Below are 23169 nucleotides of genomic sequence, written 5' to 3' on the forward strand. Positions count from 1 at the left end.
GGAATCGTCCTGGAAACCGAGGCCAGGAACGTTTACTGAAGAAATAAACCTGGTGCACAAAGTGTCTTTTTCGCTGCGTGGTCTGGGGCAAGACAACAGACCTCTCTGCCTCCGCTTTCTTTGCAAGGTGGAGAGCCCCACTGAGTCACCCCGTGGACGGCTCCGGGGATTCCCGTGCACGCGGGTGAGACAGCTCTGCGGACACAGGACTCTTGTTCACATCACTCCCGCGCAGACAGGGCACCCAGACCCACTGGGCCTTCTCCTGAGCGTGGCCTTGTGGCAGCGCAGACCTCCTAAACAAGCCATCTGCTACCGCACATCTCTCCAGAGGACAAAAGGCCAACCGAACAGTAACGCCTAAAGACTCGGTGTCATTGTGCCGTTTCATAAGTTTCAAATAAAACGCAATGTGGGACCCAAAGATCAGCATCTATCTGATCAGTATTTACCTGGTTTCAGTCTCCTGCGCGGCAATTCTCTCTCGGAGAACGCGAGCAAGGTCAATGTGCCCAAGCCCGGCCCCCCTCCCACAAGGCAAACGCCGTCAGAGTCATCCCCGGAGCACAAGCGTGGTCAGCTGCATGCTTTTACCTCCTCTCAAGAGCCCCACACGCGCCTGCGCCTGGTCTCCTCGGCCGACGCCACACGGTATCCGGGACCCGGGCACGCGGTGAGCCGAGCGCCACCTTCCCACGCAGGCCTGTGTCCGCGTCCGTCTCCCAGCCGGGCGTGAACCTCGCACCACCCGGTCCGCATTCTCGCCATCTCCGGCCGTGACACCCACGCGAGTGCGCAGCCTAAGCTACAGACCCGCACGTGACGCCCTGGCCGAGGACACACGCACACCCTTGGCAGGCTGCTGGCAGCGCCTCCGGAGGAGCTTGAACGTGACCCGGCAGGCTCGGGCACAGTGCTGGGGGACGGCTAGACCGCGTCAATGCGATACTGAAAAGCACGATCTCGTTGCATCTTTAAGCTGCATTTCTCATATTTTAAGGGAGCTTGAACATCTCACGTGGTTAGGGACCATCTGCACTAAACCATCTGAAATTAACCTTTTTTCTACAGAGTTGTAGGTCTTTTAGGTCTTTTCTTATTGATATGTAGGAAGTATTTTTTAAAGAAATCACCCTCTTATCCCCAGTGTGAATTTCCATTTTTTTCACAGTCTTTCAACCTTATGGCTATTTTATGGCAGGTAGAAAATTTCATTTTTATATTTAGCAATCTTTTACATTTCTCCATCTTTTCTGGGTTTGGAAACAAACTTAGGAAAGCCTTCCCCAACACGAGGCTATAAAAAGTGTCCCAAGGTTTATTCCAGTAATTTGTGGTTCCACTTCTCTTATGTGAAATCCGATCTGCTTCAGATTTGGTTGTGAGGCATATATCCAACTTTGGTTTATTTTCTTCCCCAGATGGTTACCCAACTGTCAACACTTTTTACTGAGTAATTCATCTGTTCCCCAATGATCTGAAATGCCATCTTTATCGTAAAATAAATTTCCATGATTTACTGTGTCTATTTCTGGACTTTCTAGTGTGTTCCATCGTCTGTCTCTTCGTGCAACTGTAAATTAATGTTTAATCTCTACAGCCTCCAGAGACGCAGGATGTGGACGGGGGTGCTTCAGGGTAGGGCGCAGGGAGGCTGGAGGACGGGGTTTCTGGCGGGAAGGGTGGTGACGGTCACAGGTGTGGGGGGGTTTATCGGGCTGCACACGCTGTGTGTACTACGTGCAGCGTCCCCCAGGTCTGTCCCACCTCAGCAAAGCTGTGCTAAACAAGGGGAAAGACGGGGCCTCCCTGGTGGCGCAGTGGTTGAGAGTCCGCCTGCCGATGCAGGGGATACGGGTTCGTGCCCCGGTCTGGGAGGATCCCATATGCCGCGGAGCGGCTGGGCCCGTGAGCCGTGGCCGCTGAGCCTGCGCGTCTGGAGCCTGTGCTCCGCAAGGGGAGAGGCCACAACAGTGAGAGGCCCGCGTACCGCAAAAAAAAAAAAAAAAAAAAAGGGGAAAGACTATATTAAAAACAAACACAACAACCACTTGCTATAGGTTTTTAACTTTTAGCATCTTGTAGGGCTCCTCCCTCCCTCGTCCTGGCTACTCTTGCTTCCTGCCCTTTCGTGGGAGCTCTAGGATCAGCGTGTCCAGCTCCGATAATACGGACACACGGCGCGTCGGGGACACCTCTGCGCAAACAGGCACGTCCTGCTCCACGTGTGGTGAGGACGGCTGCGAGCGCTCACAGGTGACAGTGAACTGGAAGTGGGCACGAGCCGTTGCTGGCCTGGGGGAGAGGGAATCATATTCCAGAACTAACATTTTCGCTCTAGGCAGCTGCACCCACCCACAAGGGGCTCGCGCTGCTCTCTCCACGGAACAACCTACAGGAGGCGCTGCTGACACCGGGTCCTGGTCCCTGTTATCTCAGACCCCGGCCGGCTCACCTCAGCTGAGCTCTCCCCGGCAGGGGACCCCGCGGCCGGTCGAGCCCTCGCCCTCAGCTGCGCGTCCAGCCTTCCTCCCGGAGGGAAGGGCCCGCGGACCAGGGTTCCAAAGCACAGAGAGGGTAACTCGGCTGGAGTCGCTGAGACATTTATCATCGTTTTTTGTTTTTTTTTTTTTTTTGCGGTACGCGGGCCTCTCACTGCTGTGGCCTCTCCCGTTGCGGAGCACAGGCTCCGGACGCGCAGGCTCAGCGGCCATGGCTCACGGGCCCAGCTGCTCCGCGGCATGTGGGATCTTCCCGGACCGGGGCACGAACCCGTGTCCCCTGAATCGGCAGGCGGACTCTCAACCACTGCGCCACCAGGGAAGTCCCGTCATCGTTTTTCTTAACACAAAATGCGACCATGCGAATATACCTCGTTTCTTTTCATCCTTACCCCAGAAATCCTCCTGCGGTTTTTATCCCTGATGAACTATAAAACTGTGCCAAAAATTAAAGTCAAGGAAGTGATTCAGAAAAGTGAAATATTATAAGTTAAAATATTTTTTTTTTTTTTTTTTTTTTGCTGTACGCGGGCCTCTCACTGTTGTGGCCTCTCCCGTTGCGGAGCACAGGCTCCGGACGCACAGGCTCAGCGGCCATGGCTCACGGGCCCAGCCGCTCCGCGGCATGTGGGATCTTCCCGGACCGGGGCACGAACCCGTATCCCCTGCATCGGCAGGCGGACTCTCAACCACTGCGCCACCAGGGAGGCCCATAAGTTAAAATATTTTAAGAGCAAGTGCTGGAGCGATGACATGAAGGGTATGGCCACCGTCAAAGACGTTGCCTTCAGTCAAAAGAACAGCCTCTCTGCTGGATCCCAAGAAACAAACAGGTCTCTTCGTAACTCTGTGTTTCAGATGAATGGTTTATCATCTTGAAGTAAGACTATTTTGAGGACAGAAGAGACCCTTTGATGCCAGGTTAGCATCCTGCTCTGTAATAAGTACTGAAAGGCTCAGGTGTCAAAAATTAAAACACTCTCTACGCTGAGGATCTTTAACCAATCCTACCGACTCTCACGTCCTAAGTCGTGCCAGCCCTTTATAAAGTAGCAAGCGACGCCTCCCGCGGGGCCCCTCTGAAGCCCCACTCCTCCTGCGCTTGCGGACGCCCAGCCCCTCCCTCCCCAGGCTCCCGGCCTTCACCCCGCGGCTGACACTCCCCTAACCCCCCCGCGCACCCCGTCTTTCCCCTCCGGCGCCCACCCCGCCAAGCCCCCGCCACGGCTGGGCAGCTCCACCTCCGACTCCGAAGACTCACAGCCAACCCCAAAGCGCCCAGAGCGGGGACACGGCTGCGCGGCCTCTCGTCCCGGCTGGGCGTGAGGACAGGTGAAACGCCGACCGGGGCGCCTTCCTTCCTGAACAGCCTGCACTTCCAGACGCCGGCCCTGCCGCGGGCTTCCTGCGGGCTACTCGCCCAGCTGCCACGCCAGGTCACAGGCTTCTGTCCTTTCCGTCCTACCCCCGGCCAGCGAGGCGGGGCTCCAGCGTCCACCCTGCTCCGCGCCGCGGGACGGACCTTCCCACCACGCGTCCCGGACCCTGTTCGCTCCCGCCTGGATCCCAGCAGATTCCAGAGGGACGCCGCATGCCTGCCCCCCGCCTTCCCCTTGGTCTGTCCTCACCGTGGACGACAGGACACTCCTTCCTGTATCGTGTTTGCTCAAAACCACCCCAGCAAGTGGCTGAGCACAAACTGAAGTCAGACGGCCCTGGGCAAACGGCTCCGGCGCCAGGGCAGAGGGACAGCGACAGCTGCGCACGGGCCCTGTCGGGGGCAGAGGCCCCGCCCCTGCGGCCCCAAGCCGCCCGCCCACTTCCCGCCCCCGTCTCCCCCTCCCTCACAGGTCCCCACGAAGGGGCAGCTCCTCGTGACCTCGCCTCTAGGCTCCAGTGGTGGACCAGGGTGGACACCTGACCGCAGGGACACCGGACACAGGCGGGGGATTTGGAGACCAGGCAGAGACAGAATCAGGCCAGGGCTCGAACTAAACCGTCAGAGAGAACCAGGGATGGGATGAGGAACCGCCAGCGCTGGCACCGCCTGATCTTCACCTCCAGCCCTGCAGTGGCTCCTTTCTGGTACCAAACGTGGTGTGTCTTTTCCAATGCCAACCACTTCTCCGACCCTCTGACTCCAGCTGGAAGTCAATCCTATTTGTTTTTTTTAATAAATTTATTTATTTTATTGTTATTGATTTTTGGCTGCATTGGGTCTTTTTTGCTGCGCACAGGCTTTCTCTAGTTGCGGCGAGCGGAGGCTACTCTTCGTTGCGGTGCGCGGGCTTCTCATCACGGTGGCTTCTCTTGTTGCGGAGCACAGGCTCTGGCGCACGGGCTTCAGTAGTTGTGGCACGTGGGCTTCAGTAGTTGTGGCTCACGGGCTCTAGAGCGCAGGCTCTGTAGTTGTGGCGCACGGGCTTAGCTGCTCCGCGGCATGTGGGATCTTCCTGGACCAGGGCTTGAACCCCTGTCCCCTGCATTGGCAGGCGGATTCTTAACCACCGCGCCACCAGGGAAGCCCCGTCAATTCTATTCTGACACCAGCTCCCGGGGTCAGCATAGACCCCGCAAGTTAACGGCTCAGTCCCACAGGACTGCCCCACTTCAGACACCTGCAGCAGTGGGGTCCTCAGGCCACCAGCACTTTTGTCCACCAACTAGAAATTTGGGGGTTTGATGAAATGAGTCACGGAACTCAGGAGAGCACTCCACTTCCCATTACCAGTTTATATAAAGGACACAACTCAGCAGCTGCCCCGTGGACAAGACACGCGGGACGAGGTTGGGGAGCGGGGGCGTGCATGCCCTCAGAGGGCCGGCGGGCACCACCTCCCAGCACCTCCACGTCCAGCAACCGGGAAGCTCCAGAGCCCCGTCGTCGGGGCGTCTTATGGAGGCCCCATCCTTGGGAAGGTTGATTAAATCCCTGGCCATCGGCGATCAGCTCAACCTCCAGCCCCTCTCCCCCACTGCCCAGGAGGGATGCAGGTGGGAGTGAAAGTTCCAGCTCGACTCATGGCTGGTCTTTCTGGCACCAGCCCCCATCCCAACACCATCTAGGGGCCCAGCCACTGGTCATCCCATTAGCTCAGAGAAGACACTATCACTCCAGCTGTGGACCAGGAACCACGACAAAGACCACATGCGTATTTTTATTTCAACACAGCCCTGAGCTGAGCTTCCTACTGGTTTGGGTTTCCTCCGATACCTCAAACTCCCTCTCTCTCCACTCACGAAGCGCGCACCCTCCCCCAGTGCAGGGCGCCCACCGAGCCTTCCCTGAGGCCCTTGTCCCTGGTCGCATCCCTCCGCCCCAGAGCGGGCCGTTCCCACTGCACTGACCTGGTCCCAGGCTGGAAGGTCCCACGGTCTACGGAACAAAGCCCAACTCCCAGGTCATCGTCCAGGCCGGGATGCCCCTCCCTCTCCAGCTTCGCCAGCTGGCACCGCCAGCCCCATGTGCCAGGGATACTGCAGGATTGGCTTCCATGCGGGACACGCTCTCCCCTCCACCCAGAATGTCTCGCTCTTCACGTGCCAGTCCCTTCCTAACATCCCGCGTGGGCGAAACTCCTCCAGTAAGTCATCTCTGAATTCCAGAAAGGCGCAGTGACCCTCTTTGCACCCCACCCCCAATCTGGGCTTACAAAATAAACTAAGTCACACACAGAGCATCCGTCTGAGGGTCCGTCTGCCTCGCCGGACACAAGGTCCGGAGGCCAGGAACTGTTGGTCTCACCTCTGTCCACATAAAGCCTCTGTCCCAGGCCTGAGCCAGGACCCGGATGGTCAATGAAGTTCAGGGACAGTCCTGGAAACGGAAGTCGAGTCCACTGTCAGGGGACACGACACACTGACTGAACTATCCAGACTAAGTAAAAATGGGAAACCCTGCCGTGCTGAGGACGCGACGCAAAATACGTTTAAAGTTGGAGCCCATTTTCGGTACTGCTGGTAACCTCTCTCTGAAATGATCCAGCTCCAAGAAGGGTGACAAATCGTATCAGATAAACTGCTCATCATCTGACCTAGTAATTCCACCGTGGGAAAAATATTTAAGCAAACAAAATGGGGGGGAGAAAAAGAAACTCACTGCAGCACTATTTTTAACATCTAGAAACAATAAAAACAGTCAAAGATGGGGAGGTCCAGAGGAATCTCTTGAGTAGCCCCCAACGGCGGAATGCTGTCTAGTTATTAAAAAGGCAAATCGGTAGGAAATAGGGAGATGGGGTTTCTAGGAAATAAATCTGAGAGAAAATAACAGAATATGGGAGGAATGCAAGAGTCCAAATATAAGCATGGTAGTAAGTACAATGTCTGTGTGACGGAAGGTTGTAAGATGATTTTAAAATGTTTAAGAATACTTAACATGAAAAAACACTCAAAATGCAGTGAGTGGAAAAAGCAGGTTACGAAACAATATAAAGTATAAACTCGTTTTCTAAAAAAAACACTATATATATACATATATTCATACATTTTTAAAATTACAGGATGTAAGGCACTCCATGTAGGTTTTTCTGTAAATTAGATAATTTAACAATTTTTTACAGATCGTTAGAGATAACTGTTATAGATATACATAATTGTTATAGAGAGTTGCTAATCATAAAAAGCAGAAGAGGTGAACCTTTGAAAGTAGACTTTTAAAAATATAACTATAGGGGGTTTCCCTGGTGGCACAGTGGTTAAGAATCCACCTGCCAATGCAGGGGACACGGGTTCGAGCCCTGGTCCAGGAAGATCCCACATGCCACGGAGCAACTAAGCCCGTGAGCCACAACTACTGAGCCCGCATGTCTAGACCCCGTGCTCCGCAACAAGAGAATCCACCGCGATGGGAAACCCACGCACTGCAACGAAGAGTAGCCCCCACTCGCCGCAACTAAAGAAAGCTCGCGTGCAGCAACGAAGACCCAACACAGCCAAGAATAAATAAAATAAAATAAAAAAATAGGGCTTCCCTGGTGGCACAGTGGTTGAGAGTCCGCCTGCCGATGCAGGGGACACGGGTTCGTGCCCCGGTCCGGGAAGATCCCAGATGCCGCGGAGCGGCTGGGCCCGTGAGCCATGGCCGCTGAGCCTGCGCGTCCGGAGCCTGTGCTCCGCAACAGGAGAGGCCACAACAGTGAGAGGCCTGAGTACCGCAGAAAAAAAAAAAAAAGGAAGAAAAAAGAAAACAAGAAATAAATTTATTTAAAAAAAAAAAATATATATATATATATATATACACATATATAAAACTATAGGGAATTCCCTGGCAGTCCCATGGTTAGGATTCCGTGCTCCCAATGCTGGGGGCCCAGGTTCGATCCCTGGTCAGGGAACTAGATCCCGCATGCATGCCACAACTAAGAGTCTGCATGCCGCAACTGAGACCCAGTGCAGCCAAAATAAATAAATAAATAATAAATAACAATAGAACTACAGGGACTTCCCTGGTGGTCCAGTGGTTAGGACTCTTTGTTCTCACCGCCGAGGGTCCAGGCTCAATCCCTGGTCGGGGAACTAAGATCCCAGAAGCCACGTGCCACGGCCAAAAAAATAAATAAAATTTTTAAAAATAAAAAATAAAAATATAACTATTTTAGTTAATCCCTATGTTAGGATTTCCCCCCAAGACTTCCTCTAAATGCTGAATGAGATATAAGAGAAGCACCCTGTTCACTTAACAAATGAGAAAATTAAACCTCCTATGAGCTAAATTTCCCGAGCCCCAAAATGGCCTTTTGACTTTCCTCTGTAAACAGGGAGTAAGGTATTTGCCCTGGAGGCTGAGGGGGCAGGGAAGGGCCTGCATTCAGGCCAGGAAGCCTCCAAGGAATGAGACGATTCAGGAAGATAACCTGTCAGAGTATCCTCGTGGGGGCCACGTGTGGACAGTAAGGCCTGAAAAGTCTTGTGAAGTGCAAATAAGAACTGTCGAATAGGGGTTAGAATACTAATCAATCAAAGCACTAATCAATATAATCCACGCTTACCTCATTGGCTCTTTTGATTATTTTATCATCCACGTCTGTAATTCCCATCACCATGATGATGTTGCACCCAAAAACCCTGGTAAGGATCCTTCGAATTATATCAAATCTAACATATGAGCTGAAAGAAAAAAACGTTAGGGTATCTTTAAAACCGAAAGTCACCACTGTGATCTTCAAAAGCGTGCAGTACATTTAACGTGATGCCGCACGTTGACTGTGAGCGGGTGATATCAAGGACAGCCCCAAGGACAGCTGAGAAAAGGAAAAGCCTCTTACTGACTGGCCCATGTGGGTCTGCATGAGACACTGACAAAGGTGCTGCCCCAATTTCAGGACACCGCAGCAGCATGTTTAACTTTACAGACGTTGAGTTTACATCTATTCAACTGTACAAAAAATTCACTCGTGATGCAAGTTCAGGAGATGGTCAAGATACTGAGAGCTTTTACCATCCTTGTTCGTGTTCTAGAATAACTAATGTTTCACCGTGACAAGAGACAGAAGCAAATAATGACAAATCAAGACAGGGACAATCCCATCAAAGCTGGATAAGATCATTCCTAAGAAACATGCACACAACTGTGGAATATAGAAACACCAGCTTATGGACAGACTGCACAGGGGTAATTCAGACTTGTGAAAGCAAAAGGGTTTAAAATCTAAGATCCATTTAAAATCTCAAGAAACCAGTTTCCCATAAAAACCACCTTAAAACTCAGGGTCAGCTAATCTCATGCTCATCTCTGCTATCCACACGGCCTAAATTTGAGCTCATAAAATCATTTTCCCTTGAAAATGAGCCTTATTATTGTACCCCTTGAACTCCCAACACCCACCCGCCCCGAACAGAGCTGAGGGCAAATTCTAGGGACAAGCATCTCCAAAACTCCTTCTCAAGGAGCTAAAAGGTTAAATATCCTTTTGAAGCCTCAGACTGCTTATTTATGAACTGGGCAAAATTCCACTATGTCATAGGGTTGCTGTACATAATCTTGGTGCCTGTGCAGGAGGAATTCCAACTAATTCTTACTATAATTATCATCAGTGTACCCCTCTTTGTCAAGGCAGGAAAACTCTACAAGAAATGAGATTTAAGAGAAAAAGCTAACAGGAACCTAAAACAGAGTGAAAAAAGAGTCAAATCACATGCGCAGCCCAGAGGAGCTCGGGGGCTGCGGGTCCCTGATACCTGCATGAGGCTGCTCCCCGGGGCCTCCACAAGCACCGTGGGTACCTTGAAAGCCCAGGTGCAGGACCAGCTCTCCTGGCTGAGGCCACACCCCTAGCGGGGAACCTGGACTCGGCAGACACCCGCCTCCCCCTCAGCTCAGCACTTCCCAGCCAGGGGACCTCTCCCCATTTACACTCTGGGGATGAGAGCACCACCACCTGGTATGGTCAGAGGATATCACTGGCTGGGGTTTGCACAGCATTTAGAATGGCACGTAGCAAGAGCTGTGTCTGTTAAGTGTCTGTCTCTTTAGCACAGAGGCTGGCGGGGCGAGCCGGGAGGACAGTGTGGAGACAGGAACCTGGAGAGTGAGTAGGGACAGACCCGCGGAAGGACACGGTCCTGGGCTTTGGGATTTTAAACTTTACTTAAGAGCAGTGGACCGTGCCTGCCCGTGCCTGACCATCCCTGCCCCCAAGATAACAACCTCTTCAGAAATCTCGTAGCATTTAGGGTTCTACCTCGCAGGGACACCCCTAATTGAGGACTCTCCCTGATGATGCACCGCCGAGATGCCCAGAGTGGTTATCCTCAAGGGGGGCCTGGGCGAGGGAGTCGGACAGGAGGCTTCTGGGGTGTTGATGACGTTCTGTTTCTCAGCCTAAGAACCACGAACACTGTCTTGGCCGTACACTGAAGATCCGTACTCTTTTCCGTATTTGTAAGGACAGACCCAAATTACAACTGAAAGGCCTGATTCTGCTGTAGTTGGAGATAAGGGAGAGGCTCTGCCCAACTCCCCCTTCCTTTCAGAATTTCTTCCTCAGCCCTTTTAAAATGTACCTAAATGCTTCTAATGGCTAAACAAGCCTCCGTCAGCTTCATAACTCAGGAGAGTTTCAAGGACCTGGGAGCCTTCACTTTGAAATGAAGTTACCAAGAATGTTCACTACCCCATGGGAGGGGCCTAACCGGTGCCCGAATCCACACTGCAGACCTGCCTGAACCAGAGAGCTGGGCCCACTCAGCTTACACAAGACTGCAAGTCCCTTCGGCTCTGCAATCCTTTCAGCGAGCTGCCTGTGCGTCCCATTCGAAGGTTTAATTCTTATTCGATAGTAAAACTGTTTTCTTTCTCTTTTGCCTTTGTGGAGAGGTTTTCCAGGGTGGGAGATACAATAACCTCTACTGTTTTCAATATTTCCCCCAACATATTTAATACTCCAATAAAGAGATCAGGGTTTCCCTGGTGGCGCAGTGGTTGAGAGTCCGCCTGCCGATGCAGGGGACACGGGTTCGTGCCCCAGTCCGGGAAGATCCCACATGCCGCGGAGCGGCTGGGCCCGCGAGCCATGGCTGCTGAGCCTGCGCGTCAGGAGCCTGCGCTCTCCAACAGGAGAGGCCACAGCAGTGAGAGGCCGCGTACGGCAAAAAAAAAAAAAGAACTGGTGAGCCTTCACCACACTTCCCACCTCAGGGACTGGGTTAAGCAGCACTTTATGGGAGTTATTTCATAAAATTGTGAAGATTCAAAAAGATGGATACTATTATCCCCACCTCCAAGATGAAGAAACCAGGACTCAAAGTAATAAAGTGGGGGACTTCCCTGGTGGTCCAGTGGGTAAGCCTCTGCACTCTCAATGCAGGGGGCCCGGGTTCGATCCCTGGTCCGGGAACTGGATCCCACATGCATGCAGCAATGAAGAAGTCGGCATGTTGCAACTAAAAAAGATCTCACATGCCGCAACTAAGATCCGCCGCAGCCAAAATAAATAAATAAATATTTTTTTTAAAAAAAAGTAATAAAGTGGCCTGTCCAAAGCTGGGAAATAAGCGATGGGGGCCAGAAATAACTCCTGACCAGCTGATTCAAGGCCCCTTGGAAAGGCTTCATCTCACTACCCAACGATTCCAAAACAGGTCCTCCTTCTTCACTGCTCCTCACTGCCTCCCTGACCTTCCTCACCTGTGAAATGGGACCAAGCGAGACTGTGACATGTATGCTTCCCACGATGCCTGCAATACAGTAATTATTCAGCATTCTCAAGTTGCCACTTGAGGGATGGCAAAAACAGGCAAAGGCTTTTTCTTTCCAAAATAAATGGTCCCTTAAAGTGTGAAAATTCAACCTCAGGACACTCACCAAGCATGACCCAGGTGTGCATGATCGTAGACAGTTGGTCCACAGCTATACCTAGGAACAGAGTTAAAATCCACCAGGTGAAACATATTTGCAAGAAACGACACCCCACTCTCAGTTATGATCATCATATAATCATGCCTTTTCTGAAAAGTAACCACTTTGGGGGAATGCATAGCCGGGGCTGTATTACACTTGAATCGCTAAATGCACAGCCGAACCTGTGAATCACTATGACTTTAAACATGCTTTTATCACTAATTAAATGCTTCCACCCGAGATCCCAATCCCGCTTTCCAAGCAGAGGCCCCGCCTCCGAATACGCTGGGTCCACAGCCCTTCCCGCCCCATCTCCCGCAGCACCCCGCCCCCCCAATCCCCGGGGGCTACCAGGAGGCGGTGTCCGCGCCGCTCACGATCAAGGGGTCTTTCCTCCCAGTGAGGCTGTTGTACACCTTGACGCCCGTGTCGTAGCCCGCAGGCTGCAGCCAGCCCTGCCCGCGCGCCCCCGACGCCGCCCGCCCCGGCCGCGGCCCCGGCCCCAGGCCCAGCGCGGCCCGGAAAAGTGAGGAACCCACGGGGACCCTGCGCGTCCGCAGCATGGCCGCTCCGCGAGCCGCGCGCAGAGACTCGCCAGCCATACCCACTCCGGGAGGGGCCACCAGGCCCCGCCCACACGGAAGAGGCCCTGTCACGCCCCGCCTATCCCGGAAGAGGCGGTCGGGAAGAGGCCGCCCCGCCTCCCTCGGGCTGTCCGGAGCCCGCTGCGGCGGGAGGGGCAGTGCCTCGGGGTGGGGGAGGGGAGCGGCAGGCTCGGGTAGTGTCCCAGCCCCGGGCCGCGCGCGGGCCGAGGCGCTCCGCCCTTCTCGGCGCGGGACTGAGCAGAACCGATGCGACCCGGGCCTGGGGACGGGCCCACGCGCGGCCGGGTCCGGTTCACAGGGCGGGCACCAGCTGCCGGCTCCTCGCCTACTGGCGAAGCACGTTTGCACCCCAACTCAGCACACACAGAGCACGTCTGCACCCCAGCGCAGCACACAGAGCACGTCTGCACCCCAGCGCACACACTCTGCGCATGAAAGAACGAAGCTAGGACACCACCCATTCATCAAGTACGCGTAGTAGGAAATGTCTGCCTGGGATTCATTTTAATATTAAAAGTTATGTCATCTCGTCTCTTGAGAACAAAAACATTCTGAATTGCGGTTTCAACGGGACTTTTTAAAGGTGGATTCTCTCGAAGTTACTTTCAAATTATCTCGACAAATGTGTCCCTATTGATATCTTTCAAAACCGTGTCAAAAAAAGAAAGAGAACGAAAGGATGAAAGAATGAGAGAGAAAGGAAGGAAGGAAGAAAAAAAGAAAGGAAAGGAAAGAAAGAGAAAAAGAAAGGAAAGGAAAAAAGAAAAAAATCCCCTTTGCTTTTGCAGTCCTCAGAACAGCACATAAGTTCCCCAGTTCTTTCTTGGGCTTGTTTTGGGTGTTCTATAGAAAGGCAAGTGCTTAGCTAGAGACAAACAATTATCTTCCTAGAGCACTTAAACTTTTCCCCAAGATCCCTGGAGTCCAGCTCTGCAGCTAAACGGTAGTCTAACGTGAATTGTGTTCTAAGGCATGACGCTAAAATGTTAGAATCTGTCGTTCAGAATTAGGAGACCTCCACATCAGTGCTAAGCACACACTCCCCAAATACTCACAGTTCTGCTGCTGCATTACCCGATCCCTGAGTACTTTAGATTGCAAGTTCTTTTGAACACTCTCACTGTACCCACAAACAAATTCAGAAAAGGACTGCAGAATCAATCTCTGATGAAATCCACCTGTTGTGCAGGTGGGAGAACATTTGAGCAGTAAAACATCTGATAGAGAAAGCTCTGACCCAGATATTAGATATGCCAGTAAAATAAGAAAATGAACAAAAGGCTTGACTGCAATCTGTGAGAATATGCGGAATTCAAGGAAAAAGCTAGAAGTTTTGAAAACAGATTTAGTAAGACAACACCAAACCCCGCACATGAATCTGGATAGCTGGCATGTTTTAATTGGCCATAGGACATCATGATTTTTAAACTAACAGTGGTATCTTGTCCTCTGAAAATTGGTCCCATAAGGTGCTTAGCCCTTGGCAGGCAGCAATGCTACCTTAAGTCTTCTGGGAATCTTCAAACAGTGATAAACATACCCATTATTTAATGATGCTTAAAAGCATGACTCCTCTTGCAGGTTCAATATTAAAGTAAAAGTGACTGGGAAGATATATTAGCACATACACCAAAAGAGTGCGTGAGCGTTGAGGTGACCCCTCCCAGTCTAGGTCAGAACAAAGTATATTAAAATGAACGATTCCAAAGTATCACGAATGCCATTTCTTAGTCCTTCATGACAACAGCAAAAAAAATGTAGTTCTCAGCATTACATTTTCTTTCAAAGCAAAATTTGTAAATCGAAACTAGAGTAGATAAGATAGCACATATTGTTTAGGGCAATTCAAGTTTGAGATGAATGTGTTAGGATTTATATTTTAAGCACCTCAAAACATAAAGAATTGTATGTTCATCTCTTTTACTCCCATAGGTTTCAGCATCTCCAGTTAAACTAGAAATATAACCTTAGAAAAGAGAATTTAATAACTATTTTTGAAACACACTCCAAAGAACAAAATTGAAACAACCAAAATTCTTCAATCTATCCTCAAAATTAAACACTTTTCTTTAGTGGCATATCTAAAATGCGTGGTCACAGTTATGCCTTAGCTGTTGGTCTTCTAACCTTGTCCAGAAAACGGTAAAATCTTTGGCATACACTTTAAGAACTTTGTAAAGCTAATCAAATATTTTCTGACTTTTTAGCCCAAGGGGTAAATTAAATGTCATACAGACATTTTTCACCACTGCATCCCTACTGCATAGAACAGCAGCTAGCACATGCTAGGTGTTCATTAAATATTTCTTGTTGAATGAATACTTTTTTTTGTTTCACGTGTCTGTGAAGTCCATGAAAACATGAATAATCATTATTGGGATGACATCGTGATTAAAAAACAAACAAAAAAACCTCCAGCTTGCTTATCATTGGAAGGGGTAAATTGTTTCTCACCTTTATTCTTAAATCAAGATAAACACTACTCATTTTAGAGCCGATGAAGGCAAGGATTAAAAGAACCTATCTCTTTCTTGAAGCTGTACTTTAAAATTACTTATCTGCTTTTTTCTTATTCAACGTTTACTCTCTATCCCATATAATGTCTCCGTTTCCACATAACGTCATAGTATTAAAGTCTTTTGTGCAGGCTAGTGGCCAGTAAATGAAACTTAACTCATCATTTGCTTTAAGCTGGGCCAAAACTGGAAAAATGCGAATCGCTAAGTAAAATAACCACCATTATCCTGAATATCGAAGTGAACGTTCTCCTGATGTGAGGGTGGGTTAAGGGGGCTGAGAGTAAAGATCAAACCCGTTTACTTGAAAGTGTAAGTATCATTCGTCATTTATCACCGCATCAACGATCCAATGTGAACAACTCATTTCGAAAGACAAACAGCTCCATTTAGTGTCGTCTGCGCCCCGCAGATCGCGGGAATGAGCACCGCTGCAGATAATTACCTATTTTATAAACACTGGATTGGTCTGCAATGCTACTGGGTTACAAAGAGTAACTTAAAACTTCCCGGCGGTCGTGGTTGTCACAACACTGCTTCTCCGGAGACTCGGAGCTCCAACGAGAACGTGCCGAACCTCAGAGCATCCTTCCCCGACCAAGTGGAGCGTCCGCGGGGCAGCAGGACACCCGGGAGCGAGGCCGAAACGCCCCATCCACGAGCCGAAGGACGCGGCGCCGCCCAGGCGCGGAGCTGGTAGGGACGTCCGGAGGCTGCGGCCGAGCTACCTGACAGGGTTAGAGACCGCGACAGGACACCCGCCCCTCGGAAGACGAGACGGCCAAACAGCAGAGCACAGCCGAAGCGGCCGAGCGCGCCAAGCCGGGAACACCAGCCGTGGCGCCGGCCTGGGCCCAGAGGACAAAAGCCAGAGCGTGGCCACGCCCGTGGGCGGGTCCTCGGCCGGAAGGGGCGGGCCTGAGCGCTGGCCCGTCGTCTAGGCAACGGGGCTCTTCCGAAAGTCCTAATCGAGGAGTTTAGGGCGGGGAGAGGAGCCATGGGGGGAGGGGAGGGGCCGAGACAGCACAGGGAGAGACCCCCAGGACCCCGGCAAGTGGAAGCCTGCCCCGCCCCGCTTTGGGTGGTCTTTCGAAATGGGGGCGCGGACTTAAAGAACGGATTCCAGGACACAGGCGGGAAGGAGTCGGGGTGGCCCGCTCTCTGCGGGGGCCCGGCGTGGGGAACTGCTCCCCTCTCGAACCCCTTTGTTCCCAAGCCGCTCAACACTGGGCTCCGGCCGACAACACAAAGGGAGGGCGGTGAGGACTGCGCAAGCTCGAGAGCCGCCAAGGCTGCTGGGAGTGGTGGTCCGACTGCCGAATGGTAGGTCTCCCGCGCGGGCAGGCTGCTGCCTGGGCCGCACCAGTGCGCATGCGCCATCGCTTCCGGCCTGCTCGGCCAGCCCTGTCCCTCCGCCCCCTGGAGGACGCGGGTTTCTAGTAGTAAGAGCCCGGGAGGAGGTATCCGTGCTCACCCCGCCTTCTCTTCGTCCTGATTGGACTACTGATGTGAGAGCGGCAACTCGATTGGCTGTTGAGGTTGCCAGTCTGTTCCGAACCGTACTTATTTCCCACTGCAAGGCGGGCTTCGGAGAGTGAGGGGCTGGGCATGGGGAGGGAGGTGGCGACCCGGGTTCGCGATGGTGCCACTGCCCGGTCGGTTCTGGCCAGGTCTTGGGCGGGGCTATCTGCTGCCCCGCGTCCCCCTGTGGGCGTGCAGTGCCGCCCGACGCGCTCCGCCTGCAAGTGCGAAACTCCTAGTAAAGTTTGCGCCTCACCCGCCGCCCCTTGCCCCCGCGACCCCCGCCCGGGCAAAAGTGACAGACAAACCCACACCCCCGGGCGGCGGGGCTGGTGAGGGGCATGAACGCGGTGGGGGCGGGGCCCACGGGAGAAGGGGGGGCGGAGGGGCCGGGGCGCATGCGCGGTGCTGGGGGCCGAATGTTTCCCAAGTGTTTGAAACTGGTATTTGGGTTTTCCACGTTGGACAAGTGCGGCGCGGCGGGCGGCGCGCGCCCCTTCCCGCGCTCGCTCGGCCCCGGCCCCGGCCCCTGCGCCGGGGTGCGCGCCCGCACGCCCGCCTGCGCCCGCCCCGCGCCTGAGGCCGCCGAGCGCCGGTCCGGCCCGCCAGGCGCCGGTCCCCGGGCCCAGGCAGCGCGGCTCGCAGATGTAGCGGCGCGGGGCCGGCCGGAGGGGGGGCGACGGCGGGCGGGAGCCTTGCATTTTGCAGCGCTGGGCTCCGAGGGGGCGGGGGCCGGAGGAAGCGGAAAGCCGCGCGGAGTCGCCGGGGACCTCGGTGAACCATGTTGAGCCCTGCCAACGGGGAGCAGATCCACCTGGTGAACTATGTGGAGGACTACCTGGACTCCATCGAGTCTCTGCCTTTCGATCTGCAGAGAAACGTCTCTCTGATGCGGGAGATCGACGCGAAATACCAAGGTACGGCGGGATGGATGGGCGGGGGCGGCTGCTCCATCCCCACCGGTCGCGGCGCGCCACGGGGCTGCGGGCCGTCCTGCTCCCCTCCTGGAGAGCCGCGAGCCCGCGGCGGGGCCCTTGCCGGCAGAAACAAAAGGTCTGGAGCGTCTTTGATTTGCCAAGGTCCTTGTGCGCGAAGCCCGGACACGGAGGAGGAAGGAGGAACGAGAGGTCTCAACGCCAGGCTGCGCGAGCAAAGCGCTCTTTGTAGTGAAGTGACGAGGCGGGGTGCTGCGGGGGAGGGGGCGCAGGGGGCGCAGGCTACAGCACCGAGGGAGGGATGTGCCGCGGTCGCTAGGCTGAGGGGCGCAGGGACGGGGCTGCGCGCAGGGCTGCTGGGAGGGCGCTGCGGACGAGGGGTCCCCCGGCCCTGCTCGCTGTCCCCGGAACCACCTTCACCCAGTCCCGAATCTGAGTGTTACATAAAGTCCGGGGTCCGTACTCCGCGTGGTGTAGCCCCAGTCGCCCCCGCCCAGCCCACGGCCCTGGACACGGAGTGAGGGCCGACTTGCGAGAGGCGACGCGGCCGGGTGTAGTTTGCGGAGGGCCAGGGCTTTATTCCGTGTGTGCAGTGGGGAAGGGGAGGGCAGGGAAGGGAGGATGTGGCGAAGAAGTCGCCCATCTGTGCTGCGCTCGGGGGGCGCAGGCAAGTATCGTCGGCTTGGAGAGGAACATGGCAGGGGAGAGGACCTGTGGGTCGTTCTCTGCAGCCCCGGCTGCCCAGACTGCCGGAGAGAGACAAGAGGGTTCGGGTCCGCTGGGAATTGCTGGCTGTTGGGGAAACTTTCCTGCCTGGTCAGGCACGGCATTGGGGTCTGTATTTGGAACGTGGATAGTCACTCGGAGTTTACCCATGTTTACAGGACTGCGCAGCAGGCAAACGGAAGAGTGGGGGGAGGTGGAAAGCCAGAAAGCACCCCACAGAGAACCGACAACTCCTGAGGGGAGGGCGCCCCTGCGCGCTCTACCGGAGGCTCGGCTTCGCAGCGACTTTTATAGGAGCCTTATTAGCATATTGCGAATGTTCCGCCTCGGCCTCCTGTAATTGGCCGTGGCATCTCCCATGGAATGTCCTTATCAGTCCGCTGCTGAACCATTGGTTGCTGGGCCGGATGAGGGCGGGCCTTGCGCAGTGACTGGCAAGGGTCTCTGTTTCCGCTGCTTTCTTTTTTCTCTTTGGTAGAGGGGCGGGGAGGAGGGAGGAGGTCGAGTTGATTTGAATGTCTTCGGGTCTCTCGGCCTCCGCCGTCGCATTGGCCATTGGTGTAGCTAGGGCGGGCTGTGTTCTCTGGTCCTGCATTGTGATTGGTGCCCCACCTGGCCTCCGCCCTCCGGCCCGGCGACCCCCATAGGCAGTGGTTCCAGGGGCGGGGCGCGCCGCCGGCTGGTCACCTCCCCATTGGCGGGGACCGGCTTGGCCCCGCCCCCATGGACGTGAGCCTGGTCACTTCAGTCGCGGAGCAATGGCGGCGCCCGGGGGACAGGGCGAGGCCGGCAATTCTTGCTGCCGGGACTGTCGAGGGCGCAGTCGGGCCTCCCGCCCGGGCCCCGAGGACCCGCGGATGCGGCCGCGTGGAGCGGGGGAAGCGTGAGTGACCCGGGCCTGGTGGGTCGGTGGCCCAGGACAGGGAGAGCCGGGCGGCCCCCGAGGGGTTCCCGTGTGCTCTGAGCTCGGAGGCGGCTCGGATGGTGGAATGACTAAAGCGGAGAGTTAACGGGTTTCCCAGTCTTTGAGGAATTCGTCGTTACCGGCACTGTTCCTTAGCATTTTTAGGAAATCTCAAGGAGACCAAGAAGTTCATCCTGAAAATTTTCGAGCGTCCACGTCAGTATACCGTTGAGGTTGCTTTCTTACAGCTTTCCCTACTGTCTGGCAGCCTGTTTTACTGCTTCAGAGCCGGAGTGTCTCCCGTCGAGTTAATACACGCTCAGTGCGTACTTGGCTCCTTCGGAGAAAATCAGTCCCACCCGCACCCTACCCGGCTCACGTGGAAGCCAGTGCCCTGAGTGAGCTGCAGAGCCTTAACATCCGTCATGGTAATAGTCGTAACTCATTTGGTTGGGACTTAGTACTGAGTGTTGAGATACGCAGCACAGTCTAATCTAAGAATTAAGGCTTTATTTTTAAAAGAACTCCTAGGTTGCAAGTCAAACTTTGGTTAACAGTGTTTGCATAGTAAACATCAACTGGACATTAATTCATAAGGATGGATCATAATTAGTTTACCAATGATATTTGAGGTTATTTTGAATTTAAAATATTTTCCAGCTATTTTTAAAGTATTATTTTTTAAATGCCCACGCACCAAGGAAGAAGGCTTCCTAAAGCACTTCAGCGCAATCCCTGCATAAAACAAAAAAGACGTTTCTAATAATTGGACAGATCAGTTTAAATCCGGCTGCAGTCTCACTTACTCCTTAGATTCTTTCCATGGTACCATTGCTTTCCTGTAGTGTCGGTATGGAGCCTTTTTAGAAAAAAGGGTCAGCAGCGGTTGGAGCTGATGAAGCTGAAGAAGCCAGGTGTGCTGACAGGATGCCACCCTAGTTAGCACAGGGGTTCCTGTTTGCAGATGTTTGTACTTCAGGGGCTTTGTTGATAAGAGGACTTCGCTTGGGGCATCGAAGAAATGTATGCTGTTGTGTAGGTAAAAGAATTTCTTGGTAATTTTGTAATGGGGTGTTTGTTTCTTTCCCACAGCGGGGCTTCACGTGGCTGTGAGCTTGCTTGTGATGTAAAAGAAGCTGTATGCTATTAAATTTTAAACTAGCAATATGATGGAATTGTTCTCTTTTCTATGAAATGATAACATTGTCTTTAGAAATTTGGTTACTAATTAAACCAAGTGATACAGTTTTGTAATGTGTAATCCACTTAAAAAATAAATGGCAGAAACTCATATTTTAGCACCTGTGAAATAGAACTTGGATAAGTTGAATAGAGCTATTTATTTTCAGGAATAATTACTCCAAGAGCCCGTGAGACTATGGCATTCCTCCTTTCTGGTGGCAGACAGTCTGCATTGTTCCTCTAAGAAATGTCTTCAGCTCTATCTTCAGTTGAAGAATGTAGCCTGGAAAATAATATGTGCTTAAGTAGTGTTCGCCTAAGTTCATATGTTTACTCTAGTGTGAGGTTTATGCCCTATAACTAATTGGAATAAGATCTGGAAGGGGTTATGTCACATTTTATACTCGCCCCACCCGTATCCTCCCACAGCTTCTGAGTTGGAGAGTTGAATTGCCTTATTTTAAGAGACTACAAAAGGTTTTCAGGAGAAAAATCTGATACTATTTAATTTAATGGTTACTGTTTAGGGAAAATAACTGGTAATTTCTATCTGTGTATTTAAGTAAATTCTTGGGAAGAATATTTACTTTCCTTATTTCAATCAGATTATCTAAAATCTGTTGCCTTTTATAGATATAGATGTTACTGTTTTAAGCCATAAATGGAAACGTAAAATCTGCAACGTTTGTTTTAAAGCAAGGCTGGGTTGCCTGGCTTATTGTGACAAACCATTCTTGTTTTCAGTAATACAGGGTAATACAGAGATATTCCTGTACCTGCTGAGATGGAATGATGTGACCAATAAACTGAGGCCCTGAGTCACTATGTAGTATTTATGTACGTTCTCTAAATTAATCCGGTATTCTAGACGTCGGTGCATTAAAATAGCTAAAATAACAGCCTTTAAATTATTACAAAAATATTTAAATAAAAACAGTGGAAATATAGGACATAATCATTAATTTTACAGAAAATAAAGGTTTGGACCTCAGCACTTCACCTACACTTGAACTTTCCCCGTAGCTGCCTGTCCAAGGAGTTTTCATTACGCAGTCTCTGAATGCACGGAGTCCCTTGGGGAGCTTCGAGGGGCACTTGGATAAATAGGAACCGTGTTGATGTTTGTATTTAGTGCTAGAGATTTTTTCACCAGGAAAAAAAAAAAAAAGCCTGCCAGAGAGGCCTACAGGTTACAAGGTTTCATGCTAGGAAGCCTTGCATTGATCCTTTTTGTTCCTTAACAGTTACTTTTTTTTGTAGATTAGAGAACCGAAAGCCTTGGGAGGGTTTACAGCGAGGGTATAACGCTTGTTTTTTCCTTTGCAGAAATCCTGAAGGAACTGGATGAGTATTACGAGAAGTTCAAGCGGGAGACGGACGGCACCCAGAGGAGGAGAGTCCTGCACTGCATTCAGAGGGCCCTGATTCGGAGCCAGGAGCTGGGCGACGAGAAGATCCAGATCGTGAGTCAGATGGTGGAGCTGGTGGAGAACCGGGCCAGGCAGGTGGACAGTCACGTGGAACTCTTTGAGGCACATCAAGAGGTCAGTGACACCACTGGGCACAGCAAAGCAGGCCAGGATAAGTCAAAACCTGAGACAGTCACGCAGGCAGAAAAGCCTAACAGCAAGCGGTCCCGGCGACAGCGCAACAACGAGAATCGGGAAAACGCAGCCAATAATCACGACCATGATGACATCACCTCCGGAACGCCTAAGGAGAAGAAGGCGAAGGCCTCCAAGAAGAAGAAACGCTCCAAGGCCAAAGCCGAGAGGGAAGCGTCCCCTGCGGACCTTCCCATTGACCCGAACGAGCCCACATACTGTCTGTGCAATCAGGTCTCCTACGGAGAGATGATCGGCTGTGACAATGACGAGTGTCCCATCGAGTGGTTCCACTTCTCCTGCGTGGGGCTGAACCATAAACCCAAGGGCAAGTGGTACTGCCCCAAATGTCGAGGAGAGAACGAGAAGACCATGGACAAGGCCCTGGAGAAGTCCAAAAAGGAGCGGGCCTACAACAGGTAGTGGCGAGCCTGGCTGGACCGAGGCGAGCAGGGCGAGCCGTGTATTTATTGCATCGCCACCCGGATGGGCGCAGGGACTGCACGTGTAGCCTTCTGAAGACTGTTGGAAGAGGAGCTGTTCCTCTCGTAGGGATGACCGGGGTTCTCTTTGCTTTTCCGTTGGTGCACATGTGTAACGAGAGAGTGGTCTGTGGATCAGCATTTTAGAAACTGCAAATATAGGTTTGAATTAAACACTCGAGTGGGTCTCTGGTTTCTGTTGTTGTTGGCAGTCGGGGATATGACTTGGAAGCAACCGAACACGCTAAATGTGGAAAGAAGAGATTTCATTTAGCTACCATTTTATTTTTTAAAAAATGTTATTACTTCACAGAGTTTTAAAAAGTTAGCCAAGTTGCTGAAAATACAGCCCATAGCAAATTTGTTTCTTGCTATAATAGTGTATATCCAGGTATCAATTCAATAGAAAGGTTTAAAGTTTGAAAATCATTTTTTAAAAAAGCTAAATGGTTACATTTTACCTGACAAACGTTTTATATACTGGCCCGTTCCCCAAATGGCCATTTTTAATGATTGGGTACATTTTTCTTATTAAACCAAACAGGAGTGGTCCAGTCCTGGAGCTTCAGATCACGCTTTTGCTATCAACAAATACGAGTGTAGCTGTCTTTAACTTACATACGGTGTACAAATGTGCATTTTCAAGTGAACTTGCACTCGCTGTATTTACAGTCAGAAGTGCAGCCAGATGCCATGGTGTGCATGAGAGCCGTACAGACTTGACATCAAGAAATAAATGCAACTTGGCCAGTTTGTTCATCTACCAGTATATTTAATCTTGACATAAGTAAGTGTTAAATTTTTGTCTTAAACGTGTGTACACCAGCAGCTTAGACAAAGCCTTAAGCAAATT

At 52.1% G+C, this 23169-nt stretch overlaps 2 protein-coding genes across 6 annotated transcripts in view; one reads left to right on the forward strand and one right to left on the reverse strand.

Moving 5' to 3' along the window:
* CARS2 (cysteinyl-tRNA synthetase 2, mitochondrial) overlaps positions 1-15775 on the reverse strand; it is a 36802-nt gene extending 21027 nt beyond the window's left edge. The window contains exons 1-3 of one of the 2 annotated variants that reach the window (XM_082602567.1): positions 15408-15775; positions 11806-11856; positions 8492-8609 (exon numbers count right to left, since the gene is read on the reverse strand). In XM_082602567.1, coding sequence (XP_082458693.1) covers positions 8492-8545 — 54 coding nt within the window. In that variant the 5' untranslated portion in view covers positions 8546-8609; positions 11806-11856; positions 15408-15775. Of the gene's footprint in view, positions 1-8491; positions 8610-11805; positions 11857-12192; positions 12463-15407 lie in introns of those variants that run through there. The other variant, XM_082602566.1, reaches the window with a different exon arrangement.
* Positions 15776-17063: 1288 nt separating this feature from the next.
* Positions 17064-22490, forward strand: ING1 (inhibitor of growth family member 1). Of its 4 annotated transcripts, none has more exons than XM_082601898.1 (3): positions 18854-19027; positions 19297-19476; positions 21557-22490. In XM_082601898.1, exons 1-3 carry the CDS (start codon positions 18868-18870, stop codon positions 22255-22257), a joined length of 1041 nt encoding a protein of 346 aa, XP_082458024.1. In that variant the 5' UTR covers positions 18854-18867; the 3' UTR covers positions 22258-22490. The 4 variants fall into 4 exon arrangements, with proteins under 4 accessions (XP_082458026.1, XP_082458025.1, XP_082458024.1 ...); XM_082601901.1 differs by having other exon boundaries at positions 18883-19027; positions 19317-19476; XM_082601900.1 differs by lacking the exons at positions 18854-19027; positions 19297-19476 and adding an exon at positions 17064-17400.
* Positions 22491-23169: the final 679 nt, after the last annotated feature.

This window comes from Mesoplodon mirus, assembly GCF_964341445.2.
Source record: "Mesoplodon mirus genome assembly, chromosome: 17".
NCBI lineage: Eukaryota > Metazoa > Chordata > Mammalia > Artiodactyla > Ziphiidae > Mesoplodon > Mesoplodon mirus.